Raw genomic sequence first — 17,183 nt, forward strand, 5'->3', positions numbered from 1 at the left:
ATATAAATCTAGAAGGGTATATACTAAACCATTAAGTTAGCTATTTCTAAAAGGTGCAGTTTCATGTCTTGAGAAAAGTAGATTGTACTTCTTTATGTATGCCTATGGGATTTTAATTTCATAAGAGTGAATTAATTATAAAGAAATTCTTACATTCATGTATAGCCATAAACTTAAACAGATAAAAAAACTTTGCCTTCTGAGAAAGAAAAACAATAATTTGAGACATTCACATCTAAGGAAAAAATTCTGAATAAAAAGCATTATTTACTAAATTAATAAGACACAAATACTGCTGTTGCTTGTTGCCACCAAATCTAGTTTGACTCACAGCGACCCCACATGTGCAGAGCAGAACTGATGTCTAGGGTTTTCAAAGCCTTATGGAGCAGCTTCTAGGACTACATGCTGAGGTACCTGTGGGTGGGCTTAAAACTAGGGAGTCAAGTGCTTAATCATTTGCAGCACTCAAAGCAGCATATTCTATTTGTAGCAGTGAACTTGAACTTGGTGGAAGACATAGTCATCAGGTGTGACATTAAACTCACTAATAATATATTGAAAATATTTCAGGATAAGTGGGTATCAGTCACATGCAACAGACAGTGAGTTATATATTGTCATTGTTGGATGTCACTGAGTTGCCTGTGGCTGATGACAACCCTCTGAACAGCAGACCTGAACCCTGCTCTATCCTGTGCCATCCTCATCATCTCTGACAAACCTGTGCCCACTGCTATATAGTTCATTGTATCAATTCATCTTAATGAGGGTCTTTCTCCTACAATGTATTTCAAAGAGAACACAGATGCTTCATAAACCAAACATAACCCCATTTTAGGTTTATACTGCACACAAGCTTGAGGCTATTTTTACAACATCCTATTGTAGAGAATTCCTAAATTAACAGTAGGAATTCAGGTATCTTCCAATGAAATCCTTTTTAGAAAGGATGAATCTTTACAAAGTCTGATTCATTAGTTCAATTTTAACAGGAACAAAATACTAGAACCAGTTCACTTTCCATTAAAAAACATACATTTGAATTAAAAGGTTCATTAAATAGAAAGGCAATTAACTAGCACTTACCGGGAGTGGCTATGGATTGTTCTTCATTATAAAACAGTAATATAACAGTTCCCACTAAAAGAGTGTATGACAGAAGACCTGAAGATCACAACGTAAAGAGAAGGCAGCCTCTGTAATCGGGACCAAACCAACTAAGCCAGCTGCTGCTGGCACATGACACCTCACGTGTTAGAGAGTAGAGCTGAGCTCCACGGGGCATTCAAGGCCTTTCTGAAGCAGATGACCAGTCCTTTCCTTTGAACCACCAACCTTCAGGTTAATAGTGCAGCCTTGAAACACAGGTCAGAATAAGTTTCCATTACGGTTACCAAGGATTCTACTTACTTATTAATTGTATGCTCATACAGCGCGATGTTACAGTCATTTTCTTCATTCACATCTAAATATTCAACCAGGCTCTCATGTAAGAAGTCTTCAAAATTCCTGGGAAAATTATTGTTCAAACAGACGTTACTAAAAAGCCATCAGCCGCAGGACTGTACATGCAAGAGTGAAGGACACTGGGTATCTGTTAGGCCCACAGCACTTCTCTCTCCTAGTGTCCTCAATACACTGATGAGATGCCCAGAGCATGCTAGCGCTGGATCATAAATAAGTGACCATAAATTGTTGAGACAAAAATAATTAAGTGTCTGTGATTTTCTGTCTACCTGGTCTGCCCTCCTGAAAAATTCACACCAATCTGAACACATTTTCTATGACTTTAGAAAACTCTTTGGGATAAAGAACCACCTTGTCTACATCGACAGACTGCCAGGAAGTCTTTCTCTTACCAGAAACACTTAATCCTTAGGGTTTGACTTGGTTAAGTATTTTTACAATACTCAAGCAAGTTAATACAGAAAAGCATGTTTTAAATAGGCTGATAGGCCTGGTGAGGAGGAAGTCAGAGACTGAAAATGAAAATACAATTTTCTTAAAAGCATAGCTCAAGTAACATTACCGCTGATTAAACCATGGAAGTACTGAGGAGGTAAGTTTTGGTTTGGCCCACTCACCTGTATCCCTGGGCCAGCTCTTCCATATGCTTATTTGTTACTGCAGGCTTCTGATTCTTAACAATTATGTAAGGTCTAGAATGAGGGAGAAATCATAGCAGTTCAACATTACAGTTAAGTCAGGAAGTACATTTATGACAATGAAATGAGAGAGCGTAGAGACACAATCAAACTCATTCCAGGGCTGCTTTTAGGCACCTGGGCTTTTCTTACATGAAGTGTGTGGGCCTGTCGGCTCGCTCCCTCAGCTCAAATCCACATTAATGTGTCTATGTGTACATGTACACACCATTTCCCCCAATACTACTTGGTCTTAAAGGAAAAAGGCAACAACACAAAAATGATACCAAGTGTCCAACCACACTAGATTAAGAAATTATGGTATACTAGTGATTTTGTAAATCACTACCTAACTTGGGAGGGACTCAGTACCATAAGGACAAATACTGTAGAAAACCATTATTGTAGAAATAGTTAGCTAGTTAAACATGTATGAGGATCTAAGGTTGGGGGAAAGGGGAGGAAAAGGGTGGGGATGGGCAGGGGGTAATCATGGGGTCGCACAGTTTGATGGGTGAAGGGAAGGGTGGGTTGGGGAGGTGAGGGGCGATCCGGTGTGAGGGGCAATATATACGAATTTTGTAGGTAAACTAGTGTAAAATTGAAAAAAAAAAGTAAATTGTAAGAAATTAAAAAAGGGGGGTAAAACAATACTCAAAAAAGTCTAGAAAAAAATACAGCCTCTTTAGTATCATATTTTTTTAATATGTGTAAATGCATCACAGGAAAGCATGTCCTGATTGCATGCACATCAGGACACCTGATACACTACCTCTGGGGCTAGTAGACACACACCTCCCAGGGAACACAAATTGGTGTTTAGTAGTGGGGGTGTGGAGAATACCCATCTGAGACTAGCCTGACTGAGGATAAAGCATCCCTAGACTAGACTAGCCAGTCACCTGGGGTCACACATGACCAACGACAATGGCTCCGAGTTTGCAGAGAGCAGTGCTCTATCACTTTGCAGTTTCAGCACCGTGACGGGTGTGAGGTAGGATGAGCTTTCGATCTACAAGCTCTGTTAGATTGACCTGTAACTGTCAGCGGTGCCTGGCCCCTTACGGGCATCGCCACCCCGAGGAGACACGGACACAAAAGATGGCATGCGGCATCGAAACGTCAAGGGTGGTTGCTATTTGGATAAGTAACTCTCACCGAGAGAAGCGAGTGACCACAAGACACTTGTCCCTTCTGCCCTTAAGTCGGAATGCCCGCGTCTGATGAGCACTTTTACACAGCTGAGAAGCTGCACAGTGACCGACTGAGGGGGGACCCAGGCTGCTGGAAAGCCAGCTGGGGGACCTTTCTGCGGAAATGAGCATCCCCTCGAGATTCTGTGTCCCGGTGTGGAGCAGAGACAGTGGCCACCTCGCCCTGCGGCTGCAGCTCAGTTCAGGGTAACAGACTGTGATGTGAAGGCAGGAGGAGCACACAGAGCTCCTACTTCAGTATCCTTCACTCCATTCTTCCTACCAGCGTAAGAAGAAAACCCTTGAAAAGAACAAGCTAGAGCGTATCTGTTCTCCCGTGCCCTAGCTGGGCCACGTTAACAGTTACACATGAATGCCCAGCATGTGTCAGGCAACCAAAAAAGCACTTATGACACCTGGTTTTCAATTTGTTCCCAAGACAATCCCAGGTAATTATTACTATTTCCAGCTCACTGCCCAGAAAAACCAAGGATCATAGACTTAAGTAACAAGTCTGTGTCACAATTTGAGTGTATCAGCAGTTAAGAGTTGTTTTGTTTTTTGTTTTGTTTTTTTTTTTTTGTGGCAAAGAATTCCAGCTAGTTAAAGCAAAAAATGGAATTTACTGGGAGGATAAGAACGGGATAGTGTACAGATGTAAATAAAAAAGTGAAATGCTCAGTTTCTAAAAGTAAAGACTCTAGATCAGTCCCAAGGACCCATGTGCTACCATTGTCAGGGAGAATCAGTCCCAGCGTTTTCGTTCATGAGCAATCCTATTCAGGATTCAGTTTCTCTAAAGAAAGAGACTATGTGGCTTAGCATGGGTTGTACTTCTGAATCATGATTGAGGGGCAGGGCGTGGGGGTGTCAACACCTGACTGGCCATTTCATGAAGACTTCCAGCAAGGAGGGTCAGTTCTCAAAGGAAAACAAGTTTAAAGTTAACAGGAAGGAAAAGGGAGAGACACCAGCAGTGGCATCGAAGCCCAGCTCTCTCCAACGCTGTAGACTGCACTACCTTTGTGCTTTGCCCACCACCTGAGGTTTACCAAGAGTGTCTGTAGGGTGATAAGCGAAGGCTTGGGGAACAGGACAATACCCAGTTGATGGTGCCGCAGACCCCACGACCAGATACTACGTTGTACTGTTCATCTTCATAACCCTGGACTATAGACTGTAACTGTGCTTGGCAAGTGTTTGCTAAATGAACAGAGAGATTTTACTTTACTATTGAGCCTACACCACTGGGCCAATTGGCAGCATCAGTATGGATGGGGAAGAGATTGAGATAGTTAGCAGTTTTAGTTTACTTGGTTCCACTGCCAACACTCTTGGTAACAACAATCAGGAAATCAGGAGACGAATTGCATTGGGAAAGTCAGCTGTGAGGGGCCTCTCAAGAGTACTAAAGAGCAACAATGTCAGGCTGGAGACTAAGGTGCGCCTGATCCAGGCTACAGTCTTTGCAATTACGTGCTATGCATTGAAGAGTGGGACAGTGAATAGGGATGAAAGAAAGAACTGATGCCTTTGAGCTGGAGAAGAGTGTTGAATATACCATGGACTGCTAAAAGAACAGACAGGTTTGTCCTAGAGAGGGTGAAGCCAGAATGCTCCTTGGAGTCAAGGAATCTGAAGCTTAGTCTGACATACTTTGGGCATGTTTCAAGGAGGGACTGGTCCTTAGAGAGGGACATCATGTTTGGGAGTGTGGAGGGACAGCGCAGGTGAGGAAGACCCTCGATGAGATGGATCGATTCTGTGAGTGGAGCGGTGGGAATGAATGTGTTTGAGACAGCGAGGTTAGCACAGGATAGAGCAGCGTTTAGGGCTCTTGTACATAGGGTCGCTATGAGTTGCAAGCAACTTGATGGCACATAACAACAACAACAACATTGAGCCTAATTTTATTCCTCGTGCCTCCAAATTTTTATCCCTGCTGTTCCTCAGCTTGTCTCCTTTATATAAGTAATGTAACGCAACTTATCCTTAAATGTTCAGTTCATACAGAATACTGTGGGGAAGGGAGGAAATCACGATTGTTAGAGTCAGATGAATTCAAAGGTCTTTCAGGGAAAACTCAAATGTCACTACTATCTAGTTTTCAGACTCACTGAACCCATTTCCTCATTTGCTAGGCAAAAATAATAACTCCAATCTCCCAGAGCTGAATGCAGTTAATACTTTACGTTTAGCACATCAGTTAAACTAATAAAAAGTGGCAGTGGCCATCATTTATCACTTCCATCACTCATTATTATTTTTTGCCTCTGTGCTCTCTCTGACGGCACAGACGGTTTCCCATGAGTATCTGAATCCTCAATACCCAAAAGGCGTAGTCATAAAAGTATTTGCGAACTGAATTAAGTTTACCTTCATAATCAAAGAGGTTTAAACAGCTTCAAAAAACAGAACAACTCTGCTTGTCTCAAAAGTAAACAGCAAGATTCTTAGAAGCTCTCAACAGTACGTTACCTGCACAGCCTTCCTCCATCAGAGGAGATATAAACGCACCGATCTGTAAGATTGGTTGAGATGGAAACAAATTCGTTGATATAACCGGCTCTTCGCATCAGTCTAAATGTATTCACTAGCTTCTTATGATCTCGGATGACACCCAGGATGTTACCTAAGTGCAGGGAAGTAAGTGCATGTAAGACACAAATAAAACCATAAATCTCATCTGATTTAAAGCACCATCACAATAATAAGCAACATCGATCAGTCAATTAAAATTATTTTATGAACTGCAGGCAGTCTACAAGGCTGCAGGGAAATGAAATGGAGTGGTTAAGGGAGCCCGAGGGACAGTGTCTGAGGTCAGCCCTTCCACAGGCAGGCTGGTGACACAGGGAGGCGAGCTTTGTTTCCTCACATCCGCAGAGTGCCGGAAGGATAAAGTCAGGGTCCAGCTACTATGCTATACCGTGGGTATGAACGCCGACTCTCTCACTCCCTGGGGACACTGTGAACTGATCTATGAACACACTTAGCACTCTGCCTGCTGCTGGGAAGGGCTCCAGTGACACAGTTCCTAGGACTCTCATCTATGAAGTGAGGAAAAGGCAGGGGCAGGGAGGACTCAGAGGATTCTGAACATGCAGAAAGGCTCACGAAGCAATAGCCTGGGACACACTCCCAGCCGGAGGGAGCCTGCTCAGGACCTGTGTCTGCCCTCTTTCCATCTCACCCGCCCCATCCGCACAGCACGGCAGAACGGGGAGGAGAGAAAAGACAGTGGCTACATAGTCAGTGGTGGTCCTGGAGCACACCAGGGAGGGGACAGGCACACAGACCACCTGCCCAAAAGGGGTAACAGGGGCATGCTTGCTGCCCATGTCCCTGGAGTGCTCTGAGGGGTTGGGGGAGACACATGGTTAAGGAACACTCACGGAAGAGCCCCAGGAAAGGGGCTCCTTCGCCACAGGCTGCTGAGATTATTGATTACCAAATAGCTGAACAAAGTCAACTCACTGGAAAGGCTGATGTGATTATTTTCCTAGAATGATTCAGCCGCCTCACTTGCTTAGAAATATGCCATCCTGAGTCGCATCCCACTGGGGTATGCTAGTGTTTGCAACAGGGAATAAACAGTCCATCTTGCTATGTTACCCTTTCATTCTAATAGCCACAGGCATTCTGAAGCTAAACAAGGTCATCAATGAAATCACTGTCTCTGCTGCCAATTTTTTTTCTCTCTATGGCTAAAGGGTTAACCTGGGTCCAGAATGTATTTGTACTTCAAATAAATGGTATTCCTGGTTTCCTTTCCTCTCCTCCCCTATCATGTAAGATCAATGTGTCCCTGTAACACACTCACCATTGAGGAAGACGAGGAACACATCTGGGTAAGAAAGCTCTTCGCCACACAATAAATTCACATCTTCTACTCCCACGTTATTGGCTAATCTGATAATGGGCCCATCTTCCATGTCGGTTGTGATGTGTGTCATCAGGGCCAAGTTTTTAACCAAACCACAGGCCTGAAAAACAAAAGCATTTGAAGAATGAACTTTAGTAACATGAAGGGCAGTCTGTATCTGAAAAGAGTTCAGGCCTGTGTTGGTGGCAACACGACGTAGTACAAACTTGCAGAAGTACCTCTGGCCAGTCACACAAAAGTGCAATAAATGGGCATTCCCTGTCAGCCCATCGGTTTGAGATGAGAAACAAGAGTATAAACACAGAGCAACAAAAGTAGCCACCACGGTGCAATCTAAACATTGAGACCATCACAAACATCTACGAAAAAGCAGCTGATGATATAAATTGCTACTCCCATGTTAGAAAACACTATAAATGGCAAGGCAAGATATAACACTTTAGCAAGAGATGGGGAGCAGTTTATAGCTGGCCATCCTCAACAGTTTCTTGGTTATGAAACAGAATGAAAAACTAAGGAGATGTGACAACTGTAAGTAGTAAGATCGCCAGCCAACCAGAAAGATCTCTGTGGCATATCTAGCAAACTTTGAACAACGTATAGACATTAAAAGCCTGCTATCAGGAGCTCTGGTGGCCTCGTGGCATGAAGCTGTGCTGCAATCCCAAAGGCGCTGGGTTCGAATCCACCAGACACTCCACAGGAAAAGGATGGGTAACATCCTCCCACAGGATTAACTGCCTCTGAAAACCCACTAGCGGGTCAGCTATGGGTCAGTTCTGACTCAAAGGTACTCAAGCCTGTTTCGTACAAGGTTAATAAGTCTACACATGTTGGAAATAAGGTGAAGATTTTGAAAAGTTCTTTTTAACACTTTTTGTAACTTTTTATATATCTAGAATTATTTTTTAAAAAAACCAAAACACCCAGAAGATACTTTTTAGGCTATTAGACAATAAAAAATAAAAAAAATCTAAACCAAGAACAAATTTTTTTTAAACATTTATAACATGTCTAACAGTAAAAGATTACAGTCTCAATTTTTAAAAATTACTTGCCACAATAACACACAAAGAAGGCACTTTTATTAGAGTTAGCTGAGGGACTCTCTGGGAATCTGAGCACTGCAAAGTCTGAAAGGTATAAATTGAGCTAATCTGAGTAGAGGCATCATTTTCAATGTGAATTTTCAAATGGTTTAACCTAAACTCTCTTTCTCTCTCCTTGCCTTTGAGGCTGAACTGACTCAGAATTGACCTTCCAGCAGGCTTTAGAGAGCTGTCAATTGCAGAGGAGGAGATTGCCCATCTTTTCCCCCCAAAAGCCACTGGTGGATGTGAGCAACTACAGGGACACTACCTTCGGCATTTGCAGAGCAAAACCTAAGGATGACGCCACCAGAACTCCCTTACGATAAACTAGGAGGAAAGAATCATTTCTAAGACCCACAACTCTGAATGGACCTCTGCTTTCACCTCTTCCAAGTTATAGCATTCCTGCATTCTAGAATCTGCAACTTGATTCAGTCAGTCAGTGTACATACACAAGACTGGTCTTACGAATGAGGCTCTGTGCAAGGTGCTAAGCATACAACAGTGTCCCTAATAAGCTTTCTTCTTCCAGAAGTTTATAGTTTAGAAGGACTGAAAACAAGTGGAACCCACAATGGTTAACACTGAAGTGAGAGGGCCACAACCTACAAAGCTGTGAGTGCTTTAGAAATAAACCTATTGAAACTCTGCGGCTTAGAGTTCAGGTAACTACTTGTGTCTCAGGCTGAGATGGGTGACTCCACTTAGGTCCTAAACTGGGCACTTCTAACTGGCTTCAAGTGTTTCTGTGATTTCCTCTAAGTATGAATGAAGCTGAGAGGCTGGTCAAAGAAGCCCTTTCCTTCAACAAGGATGGGTCTGTTAATTTTCCTTTATATTCGCATCGCCTCTCCACTGCTTGGCTTGATTCTTGGCCTGAAGCAAAGCAAGCAGAGAAATGTGGACCATGCTTCTACTCTGGTACCTTGTCCATAGTACTAGCCTTAGAGCAATACTGATGCACCAATACTTCTCTGTATTTACCCAACAAGATGCGCCAATACTTTTCAATCAGAACAGTGGCTGACCACCAAAGGCCAAGTCCTGGGCTTGTGGGAGTAGACACAATGAGTGGGACCTCTGATCTCGCCCAGGGCCACCTCAGGTTACTCACCTCGCCCTCAGGAGTGTCCGAAGGACAGAGCATTCCCCACTGAGACGGCTGGAGGGATCGCGGACCACTCACTTTTCTTGTCTTTTCAAACTGGGAAGAGATCCTGGTCATCATGCCCAGTGCGGAGATGTATGACAAGCGAGACAGCACTTGAGTGACACCTTGACGATCCATCTTAAATCTTTTTAGAGACCAATTTCCCTGAAAAAGAGAAAAAAAAAGCCTTAAGACTATGCCTCATCTATCAAAGAGTTTTCTGATGTTTTGTAGTCATTCTTGAGAAGTTTATCATAGAAACTGCTTATTTATGAGATTACGAGTCCTAATTATTTAATATTGTTGCTGTTAAGTGCCGTTGAGTTGAACACGATACACAGCAACTCTACGACCAAAAGACCTGAACCTTGTTCCATAACTGTCATCGTTTCTCTATGTTCATAGAGTTTCCAGAGGCATGTGGTTTAGGAAGTGGATGCCACTGTTTCCAAGCCTGTCTCAATCTGGAAGCTCCACCAAACACTGCCCACCCTGGGTAACCACTATGGCATTTGACACACCAGGGGCACAGCGTTAAGTGTCATAGCAACCCCAAGTTACCTCAGTAGAGCAAACTGATAGAACAGTGCTGTACCACTTAGAAGAGTATTTATCCTGAGCACAATTAACACCAGGCCTGAGTATATAAAAAGATGTAAGTAAATGCCATCATACTTCACACAACTCTATATTCTTCAAAATACAGGGATGTACCATTACAATTTTTTCCGTATATATATTATACTTCAACAAACTCAATAAAAAGGAAAAAAATTAAAATTTAGTCTATATGTACTATTCATCCCACTTCTAGAGGTTTTAAAGAAATGTAATATACATTACATATCAGGTCACAATGACTGAGAACGGATTCAACAGCACACAAGCACAGCTAAGTCTAGCAACTATCTAAAGGAGCCCTAGTGGCACAAATGGTTAAGGGCTCAACTGCTAACTGAAAGGCTGGCAGTTCAGACCTACCTAGTGCTTCCATAAGAGAAAGACCTGGCAAGCTGCTCCCTAAAGACGACAGCCCGGGATCCTAAGGGACAGTTCTGTCATCAGGTCACTTACTATGTGTCAAAATCCACTTAATGGTAGATGACAATTATATCTATAACATGTCAACACAGGAAGAGCTTTTCACTGGTAACTAATAACACAGAAGGTACAACTAAGGTAAAATGATCAGAAAGACCATCTGATGGGCTCTCTCTCACTGCTGCCAAGTCAGAACTGATCACAGCTGACCCTCCAGCGAGGGCTGGTTTCCAAAGCTGTAAACCACATGACAGGAAACTGCTCATCTTTCTCCTGAAGAGCGTCTGATCTATTTAAACCACCAGAGAAGGCCAGCCTTTGGGTAAATAGCAAAACTCTCTATGGCGAGTTCCAGAGAGCTCACCACGTCACCAGAGCTCCCTTATCTTACGCTAGAATGCGCCATTGTGATATCTTCCACAGTTAATTATAATCTGAGAAAAATGTAACAGTAGAAAAATGACTAATGGCAGTCATTAGAGATAATGAATAAACGGTAGGCTTCTTAATTAAGGCTCAAAAAATCTAAAGATGATATATATTTATATATTCATGTTGAGAAATGCTCTGTGGCTAACATGACAATTTTAAAATAGGTTCATATGAAATAAATCTTGAGCATTAAATGTACTTTAGCTTTAAATGTACTTTACCTCATATTCATTTAATATATAATAAACTGCATATCTAGTGTGACAGACATACATTAATTTTATATATATTACATAAAATATTCGTTCATGATACCAGTAAAAAAAAAAATAGTATGTAGAGACAAAGTAAAAAGCTGAAAATAAAATGTCAAAAAAAATAGATGACTCAGTTATCTTTCTGATTTCAAAGGGAATAATTCACATCTGCTTCATACAACTCTCATTGTTCTCTTATTTATTTTTCCCCCTTGTTCTTTTGTGAATCTGATGTAAGTTATGGCTGTTCTCCAGAAAAAAAGGGACACAGAGCCATTAGCACAACTTATGAACTATGCTTCAGGAGAGGATTCATGAGTCTCAGGTTAAAATCCCATGTACAAGGAAACACGGCTAGAGTTTTTGATGAAACTAGGTAATCTGCTTGAATGAAAATATGTGACTTTGAGGAGGCTCCCTTCCAAATTAAAGCCTGATCATTATTACAAATAAATACCGATCACTTCGAAACCCTGAGTTTTTGAGAACTTGCAACAAAAGAGCACAATTGTATGAAGTAATTATCCATTACAAAGCAAAGAAACAGAGTCAACACCTATATATTCACCCTGATTAATTTCTGCCTATACTGCTTATTCATTTTACTCCCATGCTCAGAATGAATCTAATAAACTGACTAATGCCCAAAGCATAAGACTTAAGTGCAGTAAAGTAAAGTAAACAGTTAGCAACGAGCAAAAATATAGCAGCAGTTGGCTGGCAAGTAAGAAGCAGACGAGCACAGAAGCCAAAATGTCAGCAAGAGCGTTTGTTCTAGCTCTCTGCAAAGGTATAAGAAACCTGAGGGGAGAACCAGCACAGGGACGCCTGGCTTGGTCAAAGTATTCCATGAATACCAACCCTCACAGAACTGTAAAGGCTGACCGTGTTCCAGTCAGTCGCCTGTGTGTTCACAACAGGGCTCACTACTGATTTTCTAATAAACTAACCTTCCTGGGAAGGGAGACCAGGCCAGATGGAGGCAAAAGAATGACTCAAAACAGCTCTTCTGACCTGAAAATCATGGCTCAGAAAAATCTGTGGAGTCAGAGGAGAACTAGGAAGACCATTCTAAAAGAAGAGTTCAAGTGCTCTTTGGAGAATTTGCTCGAATAATCTACATTCAGAGAAGTCAGAGGATGCTACCTTCAGGTAGAGATCTAGCTTCAGAAAAATTATAGAGTCACAAGAAGTTAACCAGGCTTAACAAGGCCTATAATGGCTCGGTTTTACCTCAAGTATAAATGCCAACTGTCACTTCCAAGGCTACTCACATCGACCCACTATACATTTCTAATGACAAGTTTGGCAGCAAATCTGCCACTAATTCTTTCATTGTCAGGGGAACTGATGTGTTACACAACATTGTTCTTTTGTTGGGGCAAAATGCGATCCATATAACTAATTTTATGGCAGGCATACAAAAAGTGAGCCAGACTCCATCAGATAGACTTATAGTTGCCATGCTTTTTTAAAAAGGGAGCCAAACCTATCTGATAACCCTGTATGAATAGCCAGAGCCTGAATGCTCAGCAGCTGCCCGCACTGAATTCATGTCTCACAGGAGGAACAGCTGACCGCCCTTTGAAGAATACAAACCTACAGCAAAATGAAACAATTCTATTACTTTGAACAAAAGTTGCTAGTTTGATAAAACCTGTTTGCTAGATCTCCATTCTGTTACAGGAAAAAGGGAGGAAGGCATCCATTTAAAAAAAAATAGCTTTAAGGGGTCAAATGAAAAGATTTCTTCTGTGCAAGAGGATGTGTTTGCTTATTGCCTAATCTGGGCCATGAAGTGATTAGAAATAACAAAATTCCTACAGACTGACATGTCAACTGTGAACTTCCTTTTCCAAGTAGAAAGCCTGTGATTCACAAATGTCCTTTTTAAAGCCATGTGTCTTTTTCACCTAAATTCCTGAAGCACGTGAGAGCCCTACTGCGGGAGGGCTTTCTGATAAGGAGGACCCCAGGCCGCAGGGGCCAGCACTCACAGTGGAGATGGCGTAGACCATGCCGTTGGTGATCTGGTCCTGTCGCATGTGCTTCACCACATCAAACTGGGCTGCTCTCTGCTTTGGAATCACCTGGTCTGCAATCTTCTTCAGTTCAGAATTAAATTTTTTGAATAAATCTTCAAATAGGAGAGATAAAAGCTACAAACGAGAAGGGGATAAAAAAAAGTACATATGATGAAATTCCAAATAGTATTACTGGGATCTTGTAATAAACTTTTGGCCATGATTTATGCTTCACTAAAGAGATGAAGAAATTATTTGCTTAAAACTGAAAATGACTAAAATCTCATTACAAAATTCAATATAATGCTTCATCATTTCTGACATTAAACAAAAATCAAACTGTCTGTTGTAGATTCAATTCCAACTTATTGACCCCCGTAGGACAGAGCAGAATCATCCTACAGAGTTCCCAAGGCTGCAAAATATTCTACAGCTAATAGATTTGAACAGCTGACCTTTTGGTTAGCTGCTGAGCATTTAACCACTATCCCTCCAAGATTCCATTATGTGGTTAGGTCTTGGAAATAACATCAAACATGAGGTTGTACTCTCTCCATTCAAAGACAGTTAAGTCAAAACCATCATTCTCAGACTTTTATATTTTACCAACAAGCAACCTAACTTTTCAATTTAAAAATAAAGATAATAAAATCAAATAACAAAAAAGGAAGAGGAGATTATTTTTTGCATGTTTTTTTAAATATTTTTTTTTTATAGTTTTAATGAGCATTTACAGAGAATGTGGATTTCCATTCATTCACTGCTGCACTTCTCTACCCGCCCAGTCCTCTCCCCCCGCCCCCAGTTCGCTCCTCTCTTTCAAAAGTAAAATAAACACTCCCTCCCCTGGTACACAATCCCCCCGCACCCCTCCCACCGCCCCAAGTACATTCCACTCTGCAACCTTAATTGTGGACTCTTGAGATAACCGTAATACCCTATCATACATCGCTTTTAAATTATTCACTCCCTCATCTATTTCAGTGCAGTATACACAATTTATCCAGTTTTTCTCAGTCTTACCCCAACCCTGATATCAGTCCCATTTTACGGCAGTGGCACCATGCAATATTTGTCCTTTTGCGACTGAGATATTGCACTCAGCATAATGTCCTCCAGGCTCAACCATTTTGAATAATATTGCATGAGTTCCTTGTTTTTCAATGCAGCGTATTATTCCATTGTGTGAATATACCACAGCTTCTCTGTCCATTCGTTTGTTGATGGGTTGTTTCCAACTCCTTGCTATTGTGAACAGAGCTGCGATAAACATGGTTGTGCATATATCTGCTTGGATGTCAGTTATAGTCTCTTTGGGATATATTCCCAGTAGTGGAATTTCTGGGTCAAATGGTATCTCTATTTGTAACTTTTTGAGAAAGCGCCATACTGCTTTCCACAGTGGTTGCACCATTTTACATTCCCACCAACGGTGAATAAGGGTTCCAGTTTCTCCACAACCTCACCAGCATTTGTTGCTAGCTGTTCTGTTAAATTTTGCTATTCTGACTGGGGTGAGATGATATCTCATAGTTGTTTTGGAAGAGGAGATTATTATTTAAAAGTACACCACCACCAAGGATACATGCCATTTGAACTTTCCTGCATCACAGTCAAAATGTAAAGTTTATACACTACTGAGAAAAATTTGCTATCATCCCTACATTCTCTTATCTCCACAAACCCTCTAGTAGGTAGAATGCCTTTGAAGCTTCTCTGACATCAGCGTGCATCCCAGTCATTCAGAAGGACTATTAGAGCATGATCATCGGAGCCTCAATCCAAGAACTTTTGATGCAGCAGTTTTACAGCAGACCAAGACCTGATGTGTCTAACAAGTTCCCCAAAGAATTCTCATGCTGCCGATCAAAGGATTCTACTTGGAGAGCGACTGTCCTTCAGAAAAGTGCACTTATGTATACAAGATACACATGTGAGATGTTGACAGTGGTATTATTTATAATAGCTAAATATTAACAATAGGCAAAAAATCTTGGATGATAGTAAAAACACTGAAGGAAAGAGAGTAGAGAAAAAAATATAATCCTATTTATATATGATTAAAAAATAATACAACTATATTGCTTGGAAAGGTATAAAACTTAAAAAAAAAAAGCAAGGATGTGGATACCATAAAAATCAGCATAGTGATTACACCATGGAGGGGAAGAGTTATGACTGGCTAGGTAAAAGATATGTTCTGCTGGTAAAATCTGCTGCAAGGGCACCTAAAAGTGTGAAAGAGCAATGATGCCAGTTTAAAGACCAAGGTGTGCCTGATCCATGTCATGGTATTTTCAATTTCTTCTTATGCACCTCAAAGTTAGATAATGACTAAGGATCACAGAAGAGCTGATGTCTCTGCATTGTGGTGGTGGAGAAGAGTACTCAGTATCTCATGGACCATCAAAAGAATAAAAAGTCTGTCTTGGAGGGAGTGCAAATAGGGTGCCCCTCAAAGAAAGGATGGTGAAGCTTTGACTCACGTAATTTTGGGCATGTTATCAGGTAGGCCAGTGGGCAGCACCATCATAGACAGAGAAGAGAAGATTGAGTTTGTTCACAATTACTGCTTGCTTGGCTCCATAATCAACACTCTTGGCACCAGCAGTAAGGAAATCAAAGGATGAATTGCATTGGGAAAGTCTGCTGTCCGGGACCTCTCCAGAGTACCGAGAAGCAATGATGTCAGTCTAGAGACTACAGTGTGACCAATTCAGGCCATGGTCCTTGCAAATACTTGCTATGCATCAGAGAGCTGGACAATGACTCTTGGCTTGCCTCTTCCAAGACTGGTTTGTTTCTTCTTCTGGCCATTTAACATATGCAGTGTTCTTCACCATGATTCAAAGGCATCAACTGTTTTTCAGTCTTTCTTACCCATTGTACAGCCTTTGTATCCATATGATATGAATGAAAACACCTTCACTACCACTTAAGATGTAAAAAGTCACAAGACAATAGCGTGCACGTGTGTGCGCGCACACACACACACACACATGGATACATGATACACAAAATTGTGAATTTCTTAAGCTTTTTGTTGAAGGAACCAGGTTGAACAGAATTCAAAGTGGGAACAAGTCTCTCCAAGGACAATACCAACTATTTCACCTTTCACCAAACATGAGAAGGAAAGACTGTGGCTATAAAAGTGAATGAGAAAAGGAGCTCTGGTGGCCTAGTGGCAAGAAGCTATGCTGCAATCCTGAACGCGTGTGGTTCGAATCCACCAGATGCTTTGCTGGAGAAGGAGGAGCAATCTCCTCCGGTGCCAGTCGGATCCTATTCAACAGCACACAACAAGTTAAAAAAAAAAAAAAAAAAGAACCAAATGAGAACAAATCAGTTAAAATTGTAAGGATCTCTTAAAGGCCGAGGTGGGCTCTGATAAGTGGGCAGAATTCACAAGGCCCCAGATACAAGGGGAATTCCCCATTCAAGAGGGGTGTGTATTCACTCATAGCAGGGAACACAGACAACGAAGCCTAGTGTGTGTGTATTTCCCTGGACTTTGTGTCGTATAAAGCAAAAAACTTTCAGTTGCTGGAAAAAGTCAGAGAAGTCGCCTGCCTAGGGTGCTAGGCAAAGGTAACCTAAATTAAGAGAGAGGCAGGAGTAAAGGGTGTATCCCTAATGTGGAAGAGGAAAGGCCCTCGGTTCCCACCAGAAGCCTGGTACCTAGTGGCAAGCGACAGCAGTCTCCTGCTGGAGGAAGGCCAGTATATCCTCTGGCCACTGATTCCAGCAACAGCTCCAATGCCAAAGGGAAGGGGAATAGAAGCAAAAGCCATCTGTCCCGGGGGGAGGAGCAGGAAACCTGCTCGGGCCAAGGATCCTGCCGCTGGCCACCAGTGAGGGAAGGACAGGAAGTGGAAAGTTTTCCTCTAGACAATCAGGGACAAGAGAGACTGAGAGAATGCCCACTCTCACCACTCCTATTCAACACTGCACTGAGGATA

The 17,183-nt window shown here is 41.9% G+C and overlaps 1 protein-coding gene across 1 annotated transcript in view; it reads right to left on the reverse strand.

Annotated features, from left to right (window-relative positions):
* POLR3B (polymerase (RNA) III (DNA directed) polypeptide B) overlaps window positions 1-17,183 on the reverse strand; it is a 130,837-nt gene that overhangs the window by 60,776 nt on the left and 52,878 nt on the right. Inside the window, exons 13-18 of the mRNA XM_006897542.1 lie at window positions 13,195-13,356; window positions 9,432-9,632; window positions 7,164-7,326; window positions 5,819-5,972; window positions 2,088-2,162; window positions 1,414-1,512 (exon numbers count right to left, since the gene is read on the reverse strand). Of these exons, the coding sequence (XP_006897604.1) occupies window positions 1,414-1,512; window positions 2,088-2,162; window positions 5,819-5,972; window positions 7,164-7,326; window positions 9,432-9,632; window positions 13,195-13,356 (854 nt within the window). The remainder of the gene's footprint in view (window positions 1-1,413; window positions 1,513-2,087; window positions 2,163-5,818; window positions 5,973-7,163; window positions 7,327-9,431; window positions 9,633-13,194; window positions 13,357-17,183) is intronic.

The sequence above is a fragment of the Elephantulus edwardii genome, unplaced genomic scaffold (genome assembly GCF_000299155.1).
Source record: "Elephantulus edwardii isolate Elephantulus edwardi_28Jun2011 unplaced genomic scaffold, EleEdw1.0 scaffold00211, whole genome shotgun sequence".
Classification (NCBI taxonomy): domain Eukaryota; kingdom Metazoa; phylum Chordata; class Mammalia; order Macroscelidea; family Macroscelididae; genus Elephantulus; species Elephantulus edwardii.